At 38.9% G+C, this 17,353-nt stretch overlaps 1 protein-coding gene across 2 annotated transcripts in view; it reads left to right on the forward strand.

Annotated features, from left to right (window-relative positions):
* The window catches only part of LOC146328148 (chloride channel protein 2-like), a 199,286-nt gene that overhangs the window by 82,108 nt on the left and 99,825 nt on the right, over nucleotides 1-17,353 (forward strand). For both annotated transcript variants that reach the window (XM_084717003.1, XM_084717004.1), the window contains exon 3: nucleotides 15,637-15,768. In XM_084717003.1, the coding sequence (XP_084573129.1) occupies nucleotides 15,637-15,768 (132 nt within the window). The remainder of the gene's footprint in view (nucleotides 1-15,636; nucleotides 15,769-17,353) is intronic.

Raw genomic sequence — 17,353 nt, forward strand, 5'->3', positions numbered from 1 at the left:
GAGAATATGTGGTAATGGAGTCTAATTTGAAGGTCAGGAGGTGAAGAGGTTAACTTTGTGTCCACCACAGCCGACATCTGGACACCTAATACCAAAATCCTTCTGGGTGTTGACAGTTCGCTTGATTATCAGTTTAAGAGCGCAACAAGGCTGCCAACAACGTACAAAAGTGAAATAGTAATATAACAAGTAAGGTAACAAATTACTTTTGATACCAAGTAATAAGTAAAGTAATATTATTAAAGCAACTCATTACAATCTACTTTGGAAATAAGCAAGCATTAAATAGTATGATCAAAACATACAATCAAAGTTGAATCAATTGAATATTTAGTAACAATTTGGGATGATAAAGGGTGAAAAATTTTCATTTGATTAACATGAAGTTCTTGAAAAGTGCTTGAATTTTACTCATAAAAAGCTGCACACACACACACACACACACACACACACACACACACACACACACACACACGCACACGCACACAGGGACATTGCTTGTGTTTAACGATGTCATGTGGTCTATTTGTTCCCCAGGGTCAGGGTACCCGTATGTTCTGGAAGCCCCAGCCCACGACTTTATCTCTGGTAAACAAGCAAGCTGAAAAGATGTCCGTATCATTCCCAGTCTGCCCCTTCAACTACCAACTACCCCTCAACTGTGCTACAGCTAATACTGCTGCATTAGTGTTCCATCATTAATCTTTAATAAGTGGCCAATAAGTGTGGCTCCAACTTCATCAGGCGCTTGAGAGCGACATATTAATGCCGCCATCAATTAAAAAAATCACATGGTTGGTCTCTGCAGATTCCAGCCATTAGTATGTGTGTATTTGTGTGTGTTTGTGTGTGTGTCTGAGGGCAAGGAAACATAAAAGCACAAGCCAAAGCCTGATGATCCTGCAGTTCGCAAAGTAGCGCCCGCAAACACACCCACACACACACACCCACACATACACACAAACTCACCCACCTTGTGGCTTCGTATTAATCAACAGCCAACATGAAAAATATCTCTGTGTGCATATTATTCCCATTCCGCCGTGTGTCTCTGTGCCAAAAAAGACTAACTCCCCCAGCCTGGCCTTATTACAGCTAGCCCCGAGCCCTGATGGAAAGTAATAAAGAGCTCTGAACGTCTTAGTTTAGTGGTGTGTTTAGTGTGTGTGCATGTGTGTGTGTGAGATAGTGGAGATGAATGGTTCTGATTAGGCGATGCAAGCTGCAGACAAGCATGATGATCAATGTCTCCTCTGTCTCTCTGATGCTCAAGAACAGACAAATGTGTCGCGTCCACACACACAAACACACACATATGCACAGATGCACTGTATGTTGTTTTTTTTCCATTAATTGTGATTAGTGTGTGTATCAGTGTGTGTCTTTATGCGTTCGCCTGCAACTTTTAATACCTTCTGTTCCTCTGAAGATTGATGGCATGTTTGCTTCATTTCTCCGCTTCCATATGTATGAATGCACTGTAAGTAACCTTGTGTGTGCTGTACATATTTGTACACTCTGAGAAATAAAAGTGGTTGCTAGAACCATAAAGGGTTCTTTGACATGTCCCCATAGGAGAACCCTTTCTGTTTCCTGGTAGAACCATTTATAAAGATACAACTTGGAACCTTGTCATCAAGGCCTTTTTTCCACAGAACATGCTCTGGTTCTTGAGCTGCTTCTGTTCAGTATTCTCAGAACCTTGGGTGCTTTCTAGTGAAAGAGTCCACGTTCGCAGCAGTTTTGAGAGAAACCATTTTAATTAAGGATAGGTGCTGCACAATGCACTACAACCTGTAGAATATGATACATCCACCTTGGCTCACAAGGAGAACCTGTTATTTTTGGTTCCAGCTGAGCCTGTCAGGGCCCTTTCCTTTTCTCAAACTGGGTTGATTGAAGTATACTGGAACTTTAGTGCTATCTAGTGAACAGCCCATGTTTCCACCTGTTTTGAGTAGAATAATTGTAATACCAGATGCTCATCTGGGAACCAACTTTTCAGGTTCCAAACCAGTTAATTTAAGGTAGAAAAGCTCACAACAGTTCAAAATTAGGTTCCACCAAGAACCCTCCCTGGGGGTTCCATCCAGAATCTAGGTACTTCCTAAAAACTTAAATATTCAAAGGGTTTCATGTGGAACCCACCCAGGGGGTTCTACAGAGAACCTTTTTATATTATTTTGCAAAGAACCCTCGATGAAAGCGTTCTTCTAGAAAGTGTTCTTTGTGGAACAGTTGTGGAATAGTTCTTCAGAAGCAAATGGTTCTGTGCAGAACCTCAGCCCTTTGGGAAAACCCAATTTTAACCCTTATTTCTCAGAGTGTGTGCTCACTATGTAGGTGTGTGCGTTGCTGTCAGTTTAAAGAATAGCAAATGTATGTACAATGGAAATGCTGTGAAATTGGTTACGCCAGGATATAAAAGTGTAAATCAGTGCACTTGTGTGTCTGCAGAGGACTGCAGAACGGAAGTGCTGACTCTGCAACAGCAGAGATGGGTGGTTGGAGGGGAGGGGGGTCGGGGGTGGATGAAATAAAAAAGAGAGAGAAAGAGAGCGGGAGTAAAATAAACGAAACAAATGCAGAGCGGAAAAAGAAGGATGATTTAAGCGAGAAGGAGGTAGAAACCTTATGTAGGAGTGGGAGCAAGACGAGGAAAAACTAAAGAGAGAGGAGGGGTGGAAAGAAGTAAAAGAAAGAGATAGAGAGAGGGGGAGTTAATGGCAAAGGTCTGGGGATTGGACGGATAAAATCAATTGAGATGGAATGAGAGAGGCAGATGAGAGGGAGAAGGAGAGAAGCAGTGCAGAGAGCAAGCAGCAGGTCCCTTGGCTTTTGCTTCACCAGGCTTTCATCCAGGAAATGAAACGACTTACCTCTCCCCTGTGTGATCGGCCTAGACGCTCACACACAAACACAAAGCAAGAGAAACACATTTCCCAACGCATTTAAACCACATGCACACAAACATACTTACCCACACTTAAGTTGATGGGCTGTTGTCCTCAGCAGTGCCACCATCTGCCTTTCTTGACTCTGCGTTTGTGTCCATGTGTCTATTGTGTGTGTGTGTGTGTGTCCATATTGTGTGCTGCCACTGGAGAAATCATGCTGTTGCTTTCTCAATCACATCATCACAGCCTCGGTGTTGATGCAGAGCTAATTTTGTTCATCATCATTGTCATCATCATCACCAGTGTTTTAGAGAGTGTTGCTTAATTGAGAATCATAAAACAGAGAAATGATTAGTTCAAACATTTAGTTTCTCTCCGTAAACACGTCTTAGTTCATGAAACCTTATTTCAAAAAGCCTCTCACATGAAATCAAATATTTTCATTTATTTAACATTTGCATTCATCTTTATTGGAGCCTGACCAATGAACTGGCCCAGCTGATACTGTTGATTGGTATTAACTTGTATATATGCCAGCACATAAATAACACAAATTTGCAGTACAGAGGTGCCATGGATCTTTGAAACGGCATCACATTGACATAGTTTGTCCCCCCTAGAGCACTGACAAGTTTAATTATCAGCTGTAAAATTTCCTCTGAATAAAAAAACTGTTTTATGCACTGTAAAAATGGAAAAATTGAGAAAACTCAAAATTTCAAGACAATGCACTGCATTAGATTTTTCAGTTTTAAGCCCAAATTCTTAAGTTTTGAAAAAGTTTTACCAACTACTAATTTTTATTTGACATAATTTACTTTTCTTCTTTGAGTTTTAGAAACCTCCAAAAATCTAAGAAAAATTAATAAATGCATTGAAGTGAATGACAGTTAAAATTTTAATTTAAATATTTAATTTTCAGGCATCAAAATTATGACAAATAAGGTTATCAACTCACTGTGACCATTTTTTAAATACAGTTTTATTTTTTCAATTTCTAAAACAAAAAGTAAATTATGTCAATTGAAGATTATACGTTGACAAAACTTTTTTAGGTTAATTTAAAAAAATTAGAAGTTTGAGCTGGGCTCAAAATTCAAAAATCTATTGCAATATGTCAGCTTGGAATTTTGAGTTGACTCAACTATTTTTTTTACAGTGTAGATCTAATTATCAAAAAAGCTGGTTTATGTTTTGTGTTTCTATTGAAAGTAAATGTTAACCAATATTTCTAGATGTTTAAAATCCCAAATATAGATATAGATATTGGTATTGGTAATAAAAATATAGTAATTGAGGGGCTGTAATGGGTCTTTAGCTTCTCATGATCCTGTGACCTCCATTACCAATTTGGGTAACAAACTGCATTAGTGGTTCTTCCTTAAAGACTCCATGAAATAAAGACTTCAGCCTTGTGGAAGACAGAATCTTCATAGATTCTCACCAGACAAAATCTGGAAAACAGTGAATTCTTAATGTGATAGAGGTGGGATAAATTAACACTTCGTGTCAACCAGCTTCAGATCTGATGATTAAGAACCAAGTACAGTAGTTTCAGCCTTCAGTGGATACTGTGTCAGGACAGAATACTCTGTGGCTTTCACAGGATATGTCTGAAACAAAAGTTGTGATCTGTGACATCCTATATGCACAGTAAATGTAATATAACACAATTCATCTTTCAGATTTCCATGCAACTTTTCCAAAACTTTGCACAGAAGGTTAAACCTCATTAAAAACAGCGTTGCAGTAGTATCAGCAGTCACCAGACACAGACACTGCCCACATAAACTCAACTTCATGAGCAGAATCTAAAATAAAAGATGTCACAGCACACAGCACCAAACATTAAGACAAAAATAAAAAATAACAAGGATCATCAACTGACCTCAGACTCTGATCTTAGCCTTAGATGTTAAGCAGATTGATGACGCTGCCCCCAAGAGTTCTGAACAGAGAACTCATTTGGTTCTTGGAAAAATCATAGCTATGCAACATTGATAACAAACCCACTTGATGATATCTGTTGATGTCTGTTCTCGTTCTACCCTGCACTGCTTTTAAATGCAGAATAATATCCCAGTTAAGCATGTGGGTTTTAGTGTTACTCCCTTAAGAAACGTTAAACATACATCACACACTCTCCGGAAGCGATTAAAGAGAGATGCAGAGGCTGTTTTTGCATAATAACATTGGTGATTGTGCCGGCCTGTTTGTGTGTGTGTGTGTGTGGATGTGTGTGTGTATACACCATTACACCTCATTAAGCAGACATTGTACTGCAGCCATAAGACGGGTGTCGCAACCGCCGTTGCTTGCCGAGCAAACGAAGTGATTGAGTGCGAGACGAGGTGCTTTGCCTGCTCACGCGGGACCAACGCTGTTACAGCACATTTACATAAACATCACCTCCTTTTACATCTCATTAGCATAGAGAACACATCAACATGAGGGAAGGAGCGGAGGAGGGATAGATGGATGGATTAAAGAATGAATGAAGGGGGAGGAAGGAAGGGGAGAGAGAAAAGGGAGATGCTACAGTTAGGGTCTGCAGAGGGAAAGGAGATGGCCATATTAAGTACCAGAGGAAACATTTACAGATGCAGTGGTTTTATTACCCTAACAATGTGTCTTTTCTGTCTTTAGGGGCCAATTTGTCTTGTTAGTTTTTGGTCTTTTCTTCTTGTACTTAACTCCATTCTCTCCAGTGCCGTCTTTTCTTTGCTCTTTATGCAGCTGCACAATCGGCTCATTTCCAACATCAGTTCTTTTCAGTGGAATCGCAGGGCTCAGATGATTCACTCAGCGCAAGGATAATCCACGCTGAGCTTTCATGTAAACATCAACTTTGGTCAACTTTACAATGCAAATTTGGTTTGCTGACCAATTGCAAACAATCTTGATGTGCAAAATTTAGTTTCATGTGCAATATTAGGTTTCTATTTAATGGTTAATACTGCCCGCAATAGTGCTTTTCTATTATGTTTAATCTACAGTGTTCTTTTCAATACTATATGTAACATTACTTTTCATTAGTTTCATGTACATTTCTGTTAAATATCAGGTGCTATTTTTGCATTCATTATTTGGTGCAATATAACTTTTTTATTACCCCTTGATATCACTGATAGTATTACTTCTTTGCATTTACTCCTTATACACTTTATATTTTATATTTCACTTATATTTGACGCTCTGTTATTGTTGTTATTCATATGTTACCATAATTTTGGAGCAACCTGGCACAAGTATTTTCTTCAGGATTAAAAAAAGTTCTATTTTATCTTATCCTATCCTTGAAAGTGCTGAACTTTAAGGTACTTGAGAAACAAAGAGTCCAGAACAGAGGAGGCTATAGGATTAGCTGCATCACATCATCCACTTATAGACCTGTACTGCCAAAAGATGCATAGTTTTCAGACAGGAATCTTTGGTAGAAATTCCATCTCCCGAATAAACTGTAAACCTTTTGTCCAGTCAGTCAGGCTGGATACTGTCCAAGAAATTACAATATCAGTACAAATACCAGTACCCCAAGAGGGAGTACTTCATTTAATGCATTTTTCCCCTCCTTCATTTGTTACCCATCATGTGGATGGAAATTATCGTACACCACAGGCGTGTAGTGTAGCGATACTTCAGAAGGTTTCGGTGACATCTCGCCATATCGCCACGGACTGTATGGGTTGTAGCAGCTACAGTAGTGGACCTGTAGAATAAAGTAAACTGTACAGTAAACTGTAGAATGCTTGCAGTGATTCACTGTGAGGAAAAAATTATAAACAATCAAAATCAGAGAGATCTTTACTGTCAGTATACTCAGGCAATAATAATTTTGTCTACATCTGGGTACAAGAATCTAGCTATCACTTGACAAGAAAAGTTTCTGTTCTACTTGGTGCTGGGTTATTTCAGTCAATAACGTAAAGGTAGAGTCAGTAGTATTTGTCTGAGGTGTTTGTAAATGCATCTGGGCATCAAATACCAACATTGTGGGTTGGTAAAACATCCCAAGCACAGAGAAGTGAGAAAAAATAAGGAAATAGAGCTATTGCAGATGCAGCCACCACCACACATTTCTTGTGGGTCAAATGGGATTATGTAATATGAGTCTATACGAGGATTATACCTTAAGTTTATACCTGGGTATTGAATACCAGTAGCCAACCCTACGACCAAGCTTTCACTCTTGGCAAGCGACTGTGACAATTTAGCGCTTGCATATTTCTAGTTGCAGTAGCCACAGCAGCCTGCCAGCTATCCCCACAATTATTTCAGTAAGCTGCCGGCACCGCCTATTTTGAGCAGGGATGCCAGTTAATTTAGCTGTGGCACTTTCTGATCTGAAGGGGACCAATTTATCACTCACCCAGCATTATTCAGTTGTTCATCTGAAATATGATGGAGGTCCCTGTCTAAATCACATCTTGTTATTTAATATTTCTCTTTCTCCTGTGGCTCAGGCTCACTATTTAAGCAAGTGAGCAACTGACCCAATGAGGAAATGCACTTAAAGCCCTACTGAATGTACACTGGCACATATGGATGTCTTCAGAGCTGCAAAAAAAATCACAGCACTAAGCGTGCAATGTTGGACTTTAAAGTCAATGCTAACTGCTACATTTTCATTAATTAATTAATTGCATATCAACCTGGCCACTTTGTTCATTTGCACTGTTGCTGCTTAACTGAATTGGCCTGAAACAGAGCAGAGAGAGTGACGTTTCAGTGCAGCTTTTTAGCTAATAAGACAGTGACAGTCACAAAGTGAAAGAAAGAAAATCCCAAAGTAGGTATTGAAATAAATATGTCTGAAATGAGAGTGCTTAAGTAAGTTTGAATATATTGAAAGTACATGGAGTCATCCAAATCTTTGCTCCAAAAAAAAACCATTCACTTATCTCTTTTTTCATGTGCTATTCATGCAGTACATGCCATTATACATACTGTGTCTTCAGTTGCTATTTAAAAAGCAGAACAGCTGAATAGTCAGGTTTGCCTATCTATATGAATTCTAATCTAATTAAGACGGTGGTTTCAAACACAGCCAGGCATTTCTAATTGAATCTCTCCCTAACACATGAAGCCACATAATGAATGTGGGAGCACATACACACAAAATGGGGATAGGCCTCATTGGCATGACTGTGCAAAATTTAGGTGTTAATGGTAGGCACTTTTACCCTTTACACCCATATATAGCTGTCACCTTGCATAACAAATGAAGGGCTGATTTGAATAATTGGGTTTTATGTGGAGAATCTGCACCGGTAGTGATTTTCCTCTTCAGGTGTGTGTGTGTATGTGTGTGTGTGTGTGTGCGCGTGTGTGTATGTGTGTTCACTCTGCACTCTACCTCCTGCCCTTATTTTCACACGCTAGTGTCATTGTCACACTAGAGTTAAACAAATATGTTGGTTTTCTGATCCTTTTCTTTCATTAAAAATTACTTACTAGTGTATTAGTTCTACCTCTGAGATGATTGATTTGGTGCAGTTTGACTCATTACAAGAGGCCCTTTTCCTACTGTGACATGTCAAAATGTCTTCCATGAAAAAGATCTATTCTTACTACAAATTTCAGGCTAGTCTGTAGGAATATAATTTCAATGGAGCCCCTGAGGTGTCTGGAGTAGAACTCCTGCACTGAAATGAATATATACAGCACTGTTGTGATGCTCCATTGGATGCTTCAGTATTGATGGCCAGCTTTGGCTGCTTGATGATTACTTTTTGCATAAGATGATGCTGATGGTGCTTTTTTACTTAATTGTTTTAGCTAAAACCAATGTTGACAAAGTCAACACAATTTGCAGTTGAAAAGATGTACTAACTCACAGTGTACCAAATATGCAGCATGATATGGAAATACTTATTTGTGATATCCATCTTGCAATATTTACATATCACAAAATGGTTAAAATCACAAAAATCTTGTACCATGACATAAATGCACAATAAAATACACAATAAAAAAATAACAACAGATGTAGTTTGGTGACATTGTGAAGTAGTGTGAGATCATAGAAGTTGTTTTACAAGCCAATTTCTTATTAAAATCTATTTGACATGACTCAGAAAGAAATCATGTTCATGGCTTAGGTGATGTAGGCTATTAAATTTTTATTCACATTATGTTTAGTCACTTTCACTGACTCTGACATATCCAATATTAAATGGCAGCTAGTGGCTAGTAGGAAACGCACCATTACCTTAAATAAATTATGATTTTCTTTGGGTTCTACTCTTGTCGGAAACATTTGGATAATGTATTTACATAACTCAACAAAATATATAACATAGGTCTAACATTTATAGCCATGTTAATGTGGACATGTTACATATTATGACTAGGTTTTTTTGTGATCGTAGCAAATCGTGGGGCCTGTATTACCAAAAAATACATACCTGTTCCTTAATTCCATGACGAAGGTTTGATGCAGAAATGTGTGAGACTTTGTTTATTTTAATATCTAACAGGAGTCTGCAACCTGTGGCTCTTTTGGCCCTCTGCAGTGACTCCCTGTGGCCTTGACAGAAACTTATACAGACACAAATATTGGTTATTTTTAACATTTTCATTTGTCATTTTAGGCCTAAAATGATTCTTACATTTTCCAGTTGGAAAAATGTGAAACCTTTACACCAAATAAATCATTTCAGTCTTGAGTCTTCCAAGGTGAGCTATGGATGCCAAATCCAAAGAGATATGCACACCAAAAAGCTCCTGTTTAAAGAATTTATTTTCATGACATTTCAAGCAGGCTCTTCCCCAGACTGCTTCTCATTTGTAAAGTTGCCATTTTAAGTACCCATAATTCATCACACCTGCTCCACGTGATACATATGCAGCAGGTAAACAAACATTTACATTCTACATGTCCACACCGATCAAAGAAATACCAAACTTTTCAAAGAAAAAAGATATAAATCATTGAAAAAAAGACATTTCAAAATATGTATGTTGCCGTATGTTCTGACAAAATATAGGTCTGTTAAACACCATTGACTGTACAAGACAAGTCTCAAATAGTTCATATACACCAGTCTTTTCAAAACATCCAATAAAAAAAAAAAATTCCAAAATTATAGATCTATAATAAATATAATATCACACAGGATTCATGGTGCGTAAACACCAGTCTTTTCTGAAAAATATAGATCCATAATAATTTAATAGTTGCCATGACAGTAAAGACATTTTAATTGTTTTAGTTCCTATTCAAAGAGCACCTCAAACAAACTCAAATTGATCCTCAAAGACTCTTTTAACTGTCAGGATGAAAAAAATATTATGTCTTTTGCACAATAAAAAAAGACATTTAATGTCACCTGAAAGTGCCCCGACATGCAACGCCGAATTCGCTTAAATGCGCACTTTAAATTTTTATTAGCATTACATATTGGATTTCAGTCCAAAAGTAGTGTTTAAAATTATATTCCCAATCCAAAATAAACACAAACACACATGTGCACACACTCAGTTTCTTAATGCCAGGCTAAGAAAGTAGTTGCGCTTTGTATCCAAGGCAACCTAAATTAGTCTCAGCAGGTGTGTGGGCATTATGTCTCTCGCTGACGAGAGAATGAGCAAGTAGGCAAGCAAAAATGAAAAGGCTAGAGACCGACTGGAGAGAGAGGTGAGAGTGCAAAGAAAGAAACAAATGTGGAGAGCAGGAGTGGAGGGCAGCAGATAAGCCCTCAGCGGGAGAGGAGCAGATGAGAGGGAAAGTCAGAGGTTGAATGTGATTAGCAGCAGCAGCAGAAGAAGAAGAAGAAGAAGGAAGGAAGAGAAGGAGGAGGAGAGAGAGAGTGAGGGATGATTGGATCAGGGAGGGGAGGGATGAAAGGGGAAAGTGGTGCAGAGGGTGAGTCAGAAGGCAATGAGAGTGATTGGGAACTAGCATGCTGCTTATTGCATGCCATGAAGAATAAAGTCAGCAACCAGTCTGCAAGGTCCCTGTGCGTGCGTGCATGCGTGTGTGTGTGTGTGTGTGCACTGCAGAAAAAAAGCTATTAAGCAATAACAGCACAGACAGAGCTAACTAAATTACATCTCCAAAAGGCAAGATTACACTTGCTGCTAGACACACACACACACACCTACACACACGCACACCCACACACACACACGCCATGTTTAGGGGCATAAAGAAACCATGTCTGCACACATGCAAGCTCTCAGACACAAACACACACAGTAACACTCATTTACATTGACTAGTGTCTGGATGACAGAAGGGGTCCAAGAACACAGACGGCCCGTGGGTGAGATGACGCACAAGCACACACACACACACACACACGCACACACACACACACACACACACGCACACTCACACACATTAATCTAAATATACACATGTACAAGGCCTGTTTCTCAGAATTGTCACATTACTGTCTGGAGTGACAGAAAGCAAAGGAGAATCAATGAGTGTGTGTGTTTGTCACAGCCTTTGCCAGAATGTGTGTCCTCCTGAAGGTGTTGATTGGGGAATGTGTGCTTCAGTGTGTGTGTGTGTGTGTGTGTGTTTGTTGGCATGGAATTGTGTATCTGCATTTTTCTTTTTCATCCCTGCAGCGTTTGTCATCCACCTCCTGCCCTCTCTCTCTGTCACTCAAACAGAGGTGTTGGTCGCGCCTCAACTTTGAAAAAATATTTGTTTTTATTGTTTGGAGATGTGTTTTTTTAACGGGCTTTTATATGTTAGCCACTTACCAATTAAATATACTCCACAATGTTCATGGTTCATCTCTGGCTTTGGTGTTTCATGCTAGCACTTTTAAACACTTCTATAAAAAAATCCAAAGTCGGGCGCCCCTATAGCTCAGTTGGTACAGCGTGTGCACCATGTGTTGATGTTATCAGTCCTCTGCAGCAGCTGCCGGTTCGATTCCTGCCTGCAGCACCTTTGCTGCGTGTCACCCCCTCTCTCTCCCCCCCTTCCCTATCATATCTTCAGCTGTCCTATCTTAATAAAGGTAAAAAGCCCAAAAAATAATCTTTAATCTTTACATGACTTACAGACATGTTGTAATGTTACTTTATGCTACATTACAACATGTTCTTACTTACTTCTGTAACTTACGTACGTTATGTATGTGATCTTACATAAGTACTTTTTTTAATATTATTTTTTGGGCCTTTGCCTTTATTTTAGATAGGGACAGCTGAAGACACGACAGGAAAGGGGGTAGAGAGTAGGGGAATGACACGCAGCAAATGGGACACAGGCGGGAACCGAACCAGCGACCGCTGCAGAGGACCAACAGCCCCAGCACACGGGGTGAACGCTCCACCAACTGAGCCATTGGAGCACTCCATCAGTACTTATTTTAACCCAAAGCATGATTTTATCCTAACTTATCCCAGCACTTTTGTTTCCTGACCCTAGTCAAGTAGGTTGTGTGCCTTTGTGTTGAAAGTCTACCCAGGTGTTGCTATTTATTATTGCTAATTTGACCACGGATCCCTTTTTGAAGTGAAAGGCCACTGACCAAGCTGCTCTATTTGAGTTGGGAGTGAGAATGTGTTGAATAAGAAGAGACGTGTAATCTATTATGTATCATAATATTACTGGATAATTACTGTTAGTGTCAAGTTTCAACCACTTTTTAATGAGGTCTCACCAAAATACTCAAAAATCTACGTAATTATGTGCTAACTCTCATTTGTGTTGCCATGGTTACAGAATGATCTTGCATTTTTATATAGATTTTTTTATTTATATTATATTCTTGACAGTTTCCACGATCAGCAAATTTAATAAATATCAGTTAATTATTTGAATTAATGCTATAACTGCATCTGATGTCACAAAATACTGTAGTTGGTCTGCACTGTTTTCACACCACCAACACTTTGAAGTGAACCCTGGCTGTTTGGTCCTCATTTGACAGTAAATGAACTGAGCCAGACGGGTTACCGTAGGTTTAAAAGATTTTGAATCACACCTCTGAAAATAGTCAAGGTCATGGATAATTACTTCGGTGGTGTGTTCAGGAAGTATTAGTCATTAAAAATTATAAACGACCATGGACGGAAAGAGGATGATGTCTGTAGGATAGAGCGAAGTGTGGTGGTACACTTTCACTTCAGTGTTTGAAAACTTGTTTATCTGTTTATGTGTGTGTAAATAGGAGAGAAACTAAATGCAGAAAGTAAATAAATCTCTACAACCCAGCTGATAGATTTAGATCACTTGGTTAAGTACACACACCTGTAGAACAGCTGATATCAATATACAGTATGTGCATGTTCATTTGCACCGTGTCACATGTCAGAGAGCAAACCTAGAGGGATATCTGTTTGGTGGTGAACGCCAAAGAAGACAGTAGCCACAGTTGCTCTACAGAAAATGAAGGAAACAAGATCCTTAAAAAGCATCAAGCGTCACAGGGACAAACATCATCATCTCGCAAAGAAAATACTTGGCATGTTGAAAAAAGACTAGATGGGTTTTCTTGGGTACATAAAAATACAAAAGGTTACTGAAAAATAGTCTTAATTGTTACATAAACATTGGTTTTATATGCTGGAGATTAAAGGAGAAAAGGGGACAACAAATGAAAAGGGTGTACAGTATATGTGTGTGTTGTGAGGGGCACCCTGCTGCTCCTAAGTCTAATTTCCCTGCAGAGGAGAAAAGGGAAACGAGGACAGGCCTGGAAGAGGGGAGGAGGGGAGGAGGGGAGGAGATGAGTGAAATCTGCTGTGAACAAGAGGCATTATAAATTATGGTGTGTGCGTGCAAATCCTAATGAGTCACCATCAAACTAATGTTTTGTTCCAGCAATTAGTCACAATTAGTAACTGTGGATGTATGTCTTGCACAGAGTGTTATACAGTGTATTAGCCGTGAATCTAGCTTTGCTGTTGCTTGCAGGTGAGTATATCAGATCTGATCTGTGCTCCGTGCACTGGTTTGTGTGCATGTGTGTGTGTTTTGCTTTGTAGTGTCTCCATTTGCTGTGATTTTTGTGCTGTGCATTTAATACACATCTGTCAGTGTAGTAGATCGGCAAAGTCTGTCTTGTCTTCAGCCTCTTGCCCTGTTACATTGTAGGTAATATATTTTTAACACAAGGTGATGACACTCTCTCACTTTCTGTCATAACATAAGTGTTATGTCATAACGTCTGCCGGACAGAGCTGGTTATAGCTGGTCTGAGGTCATATAACTGTCTACATCAAAGGTACAGGAGCTGCTTTCCATCCCAGCTTTAATCAAAAATACTGTAGATGACACATAACTTTTTGTTAATGCAAGGAAATATCTGGATAATTGGCAATGGAAATTTCCTTAATGAATAAAAAATCGTGATATTTACATGGCAGGGTCACCTCAATTACAAAAAACATATTTAACTTAACTCTGGGGGTATCCGTCCTTGTTTTGGTTTCATTTGTCTCTAATGAATGGTATTTTGTTTGTGACACTCACAGCCTTGGAAATGTCAACCATGAAGGCAAATATGCCAGAAAGAAACATGGCAGCATACAGTATGCTTTTAGTAACAGTGTCAAAATTACAAATTACATATACTACATTCTACTGGGGAAATAAGTTTAAAACATTTAATAAAATTAATGAGAACTAGCCTGGCATCACCTCGCTAAATTTGCGAATGTTAATTCATCTGGAACCTCTCAGGTGATGTTCGATTTGATGCATGCGCAGGTCGAAATGCCTCTGGACACAGTTGGATAGACCGACACTTACAATCAATCAGACAACAAGAAAACCTAATCTACAAGCAATCAAAGCAAAGTTTGGTCCATTTCCAAGCAGGGCACTGAATGGCAGCTGCTGGTTTATGACTTTTCTCATATTACAGCTAACAGTTAACTAGTAACAGAAACTTGACTCATATTTGATCAGCACTGCCCTGTTTGACTGTTTGATCTGAGCCTCGTGAACCTGAGCTGTTGCTCTGCATGGACATACTGACTGGACACAGTTGGATTGACCTGTGACCAATCAGAGCAGCGAAACGTGTGACATCGACCAGTGATGCTCCTCTGTCAATTAATGTATACGATCTGCAACAGATTAAATAAATGGTTGTGATTAGCCTGAGAGGGTGTTGGAATTCTGGGGGAGGCCAGATAAATGAATGAAAACTGTTTAAATCTGGTCAAATAAAACAACACTGAAAAAGGCTACATCAAATAATTACATTATGGAAAATCCTCTAAAAACAGTCAAATATCTTCAGCACTCTATTTCCCTTATTAGTATGAAGCAAAGTTAAGAAACCTTCCAGGAAATTATTAGGAAATGACTGATCCATAAAGTAAAGAATCACAAATTGTGTAGCTCTTCCATTCCAACAATTTCTTTGTTTTCAGTGTCTGTGTCTGTGCACCTTGGATCGATCTCTTTGTTCATCCATCCATCACGATTCAGGCACAGCTGATCAAATTTGAGGGGAAATGATAGATTTCAGCGTTTTCAAAACTGCTTTGACTCACCTGTAGGAACGCACTGCTTCTACTTATCAAAATAAAGTCAAACAGTGTTTAGGATGGAGTGGATTATTGGGCAGACAACATGTTTTTCAAAAGCTGTCGGATGGAGACACAGCAACTGTTACCAGTGTTGCCAGGACTGGACTGGCTTATGGATTAAATACTCTGAATTTTCCAAACCTCAGTGCCAACTCCTGGGTAATGTAGTTTTACTGTGTGTTTTTGTAGTCCCTAACATGTTATGTTTGTGCTCCTGCCATCCCTGTAGTCTGCACGGTTCGCTGTCAGAAGTTCCTGATCTCGCGGGTCGGGGAGGACTGGATCTTCCTCATCCTGCTGGGACTCCTCATGGCCCTGGTCAGCTGGGTGGTGGACTTTTGCATCGCCATCTGTCTACAAGGTGAGGCATGGAGGGAGGGAGGGAGGGAAGGAGGGATTGGATTTAACACCTACAGGTTGGGGGCATGAACAGTGTTGACAGAGGAAAAAGGGTTTCTTTGAAAGTGCTTTGCAGTTATTGTAGTCTCTCCTGTACAAAATAAAACCAAGAAAGCAGAACACAGACTAAACATATCAAGCATATATATATACTTAATTTGTAATAATTTACAGTGTTGCTCAAATATACACACATATACCATACAGCTTATCCAAAATATGTATGCTATAATGACAAAACAATTAAGAAACAATTATATTATAAAAAGCAAATCTGTGTTCTGGGAAGAGAGATTTTGTATTATTTTCTTGAAACATTGAATGGAAAAGTCCAGTGGAAACATGCAGTGCACAAGGGAGATGCATAACATTAACACAAGTCAGTACAAGATCCTGTAGGTTCATATGATGAGAAACCTTTTCAAAATAATGACTTCTGATCTATCTCAACACTATGTCATTATTTTGAGATACTACGGCATTATTATATCCACCTGGTGTAAGTGCTTGACCAACAGGGCTTCAGCTACTGTCCACAAGTAATTTTGCATATTATTGGACACATCTACCTTATTTTTTATGTACACATTTATGACTTGTGATTGCAATGATTCATAATTGTTGAAAAACTTATTTTATTGACCGACTGTATATATATATACTGACTCCTCATGCCTTATTCCTCCTCAAGCGGCCGCAAATCATGAACTGCTAGGGTGAAAACCCTGCTGAGCAAATAGGCTGTTGGAGGCAACATTTTGCTTGAAAACAAATGAGAAATGCAGACTTCATTTCAAATTCAACTGTAAAACTCACTTTATTCTGTACCGCTTTTCATTAAATTTGGCTTGTTATAAACCTGAAAAGTTACTTGAAGTTGTTGTTGGAATTAAATTTAGTTACTGGGGGCAATCTAATCAGCTCTGTACTGAAACACTGACCTTTGCATAACCACAACTTCTACCAGGACATGCAGGCTTCGACCTTTTAATACACAACATTACAAAAACAAATTATTAAAAACTTTGCGTGCTTCTAGATAAGAAAACTTCCCCTGTGCCATACTATAAAACAAAAAAAAAATATTCAGAACTTTACAAATCTCTTGCTGGTTGCATCTGGAAGTTGTGGTGGCATTGCAGTAGATGCTTCACCATTTGTTGCCTGGTGGAGATCAGCACCTTACTGTGACCTTGTCTAGTTTTGAACAAGATTCTAATTATTTTGAGACACCAAGTCAGCACTTCAAGATAAGTAAAATATTATTTAAAGAATCTCTTTCATTATAATTCACAAGATCTTTGTTTTTCCAACACGCTGGTAGAAATGGGCTTCCATACTATAGTCATTTATGTTTTGAGACAACAGTATTTTAAGAGACACAGAGACATACAAAGAAAACTTTTTAAATCCTCTTTTGGGTCAGTGAGCCTTGTGTGAGGTTTGCCAGGTGCTTGGACCCAGTTATACTTGCTTGCAAGTCTAGTTTTATATAAATCTGTCAAAGTCTGGTCAAAACATTGACTTGTGAGTTGATTAGAATTAAG

The sequence above is a fragment of the Lutjanus erythropterus genome, chromosome 4, assembly GCF_056507025.1.
Source record: "Lutjanus erythropterus isolate fLutEry1 chromosome 4, fLutEry1.hap2, whole genome shotgun sequence".
In the NCBI taxonomy this organism is placed as follows: Eukaryota; Metazoa; Chordata; class Actinopteri; order Lutjaniformes; family Lutjanidae; genus Lutjanus; species Lutjanus erythropterus.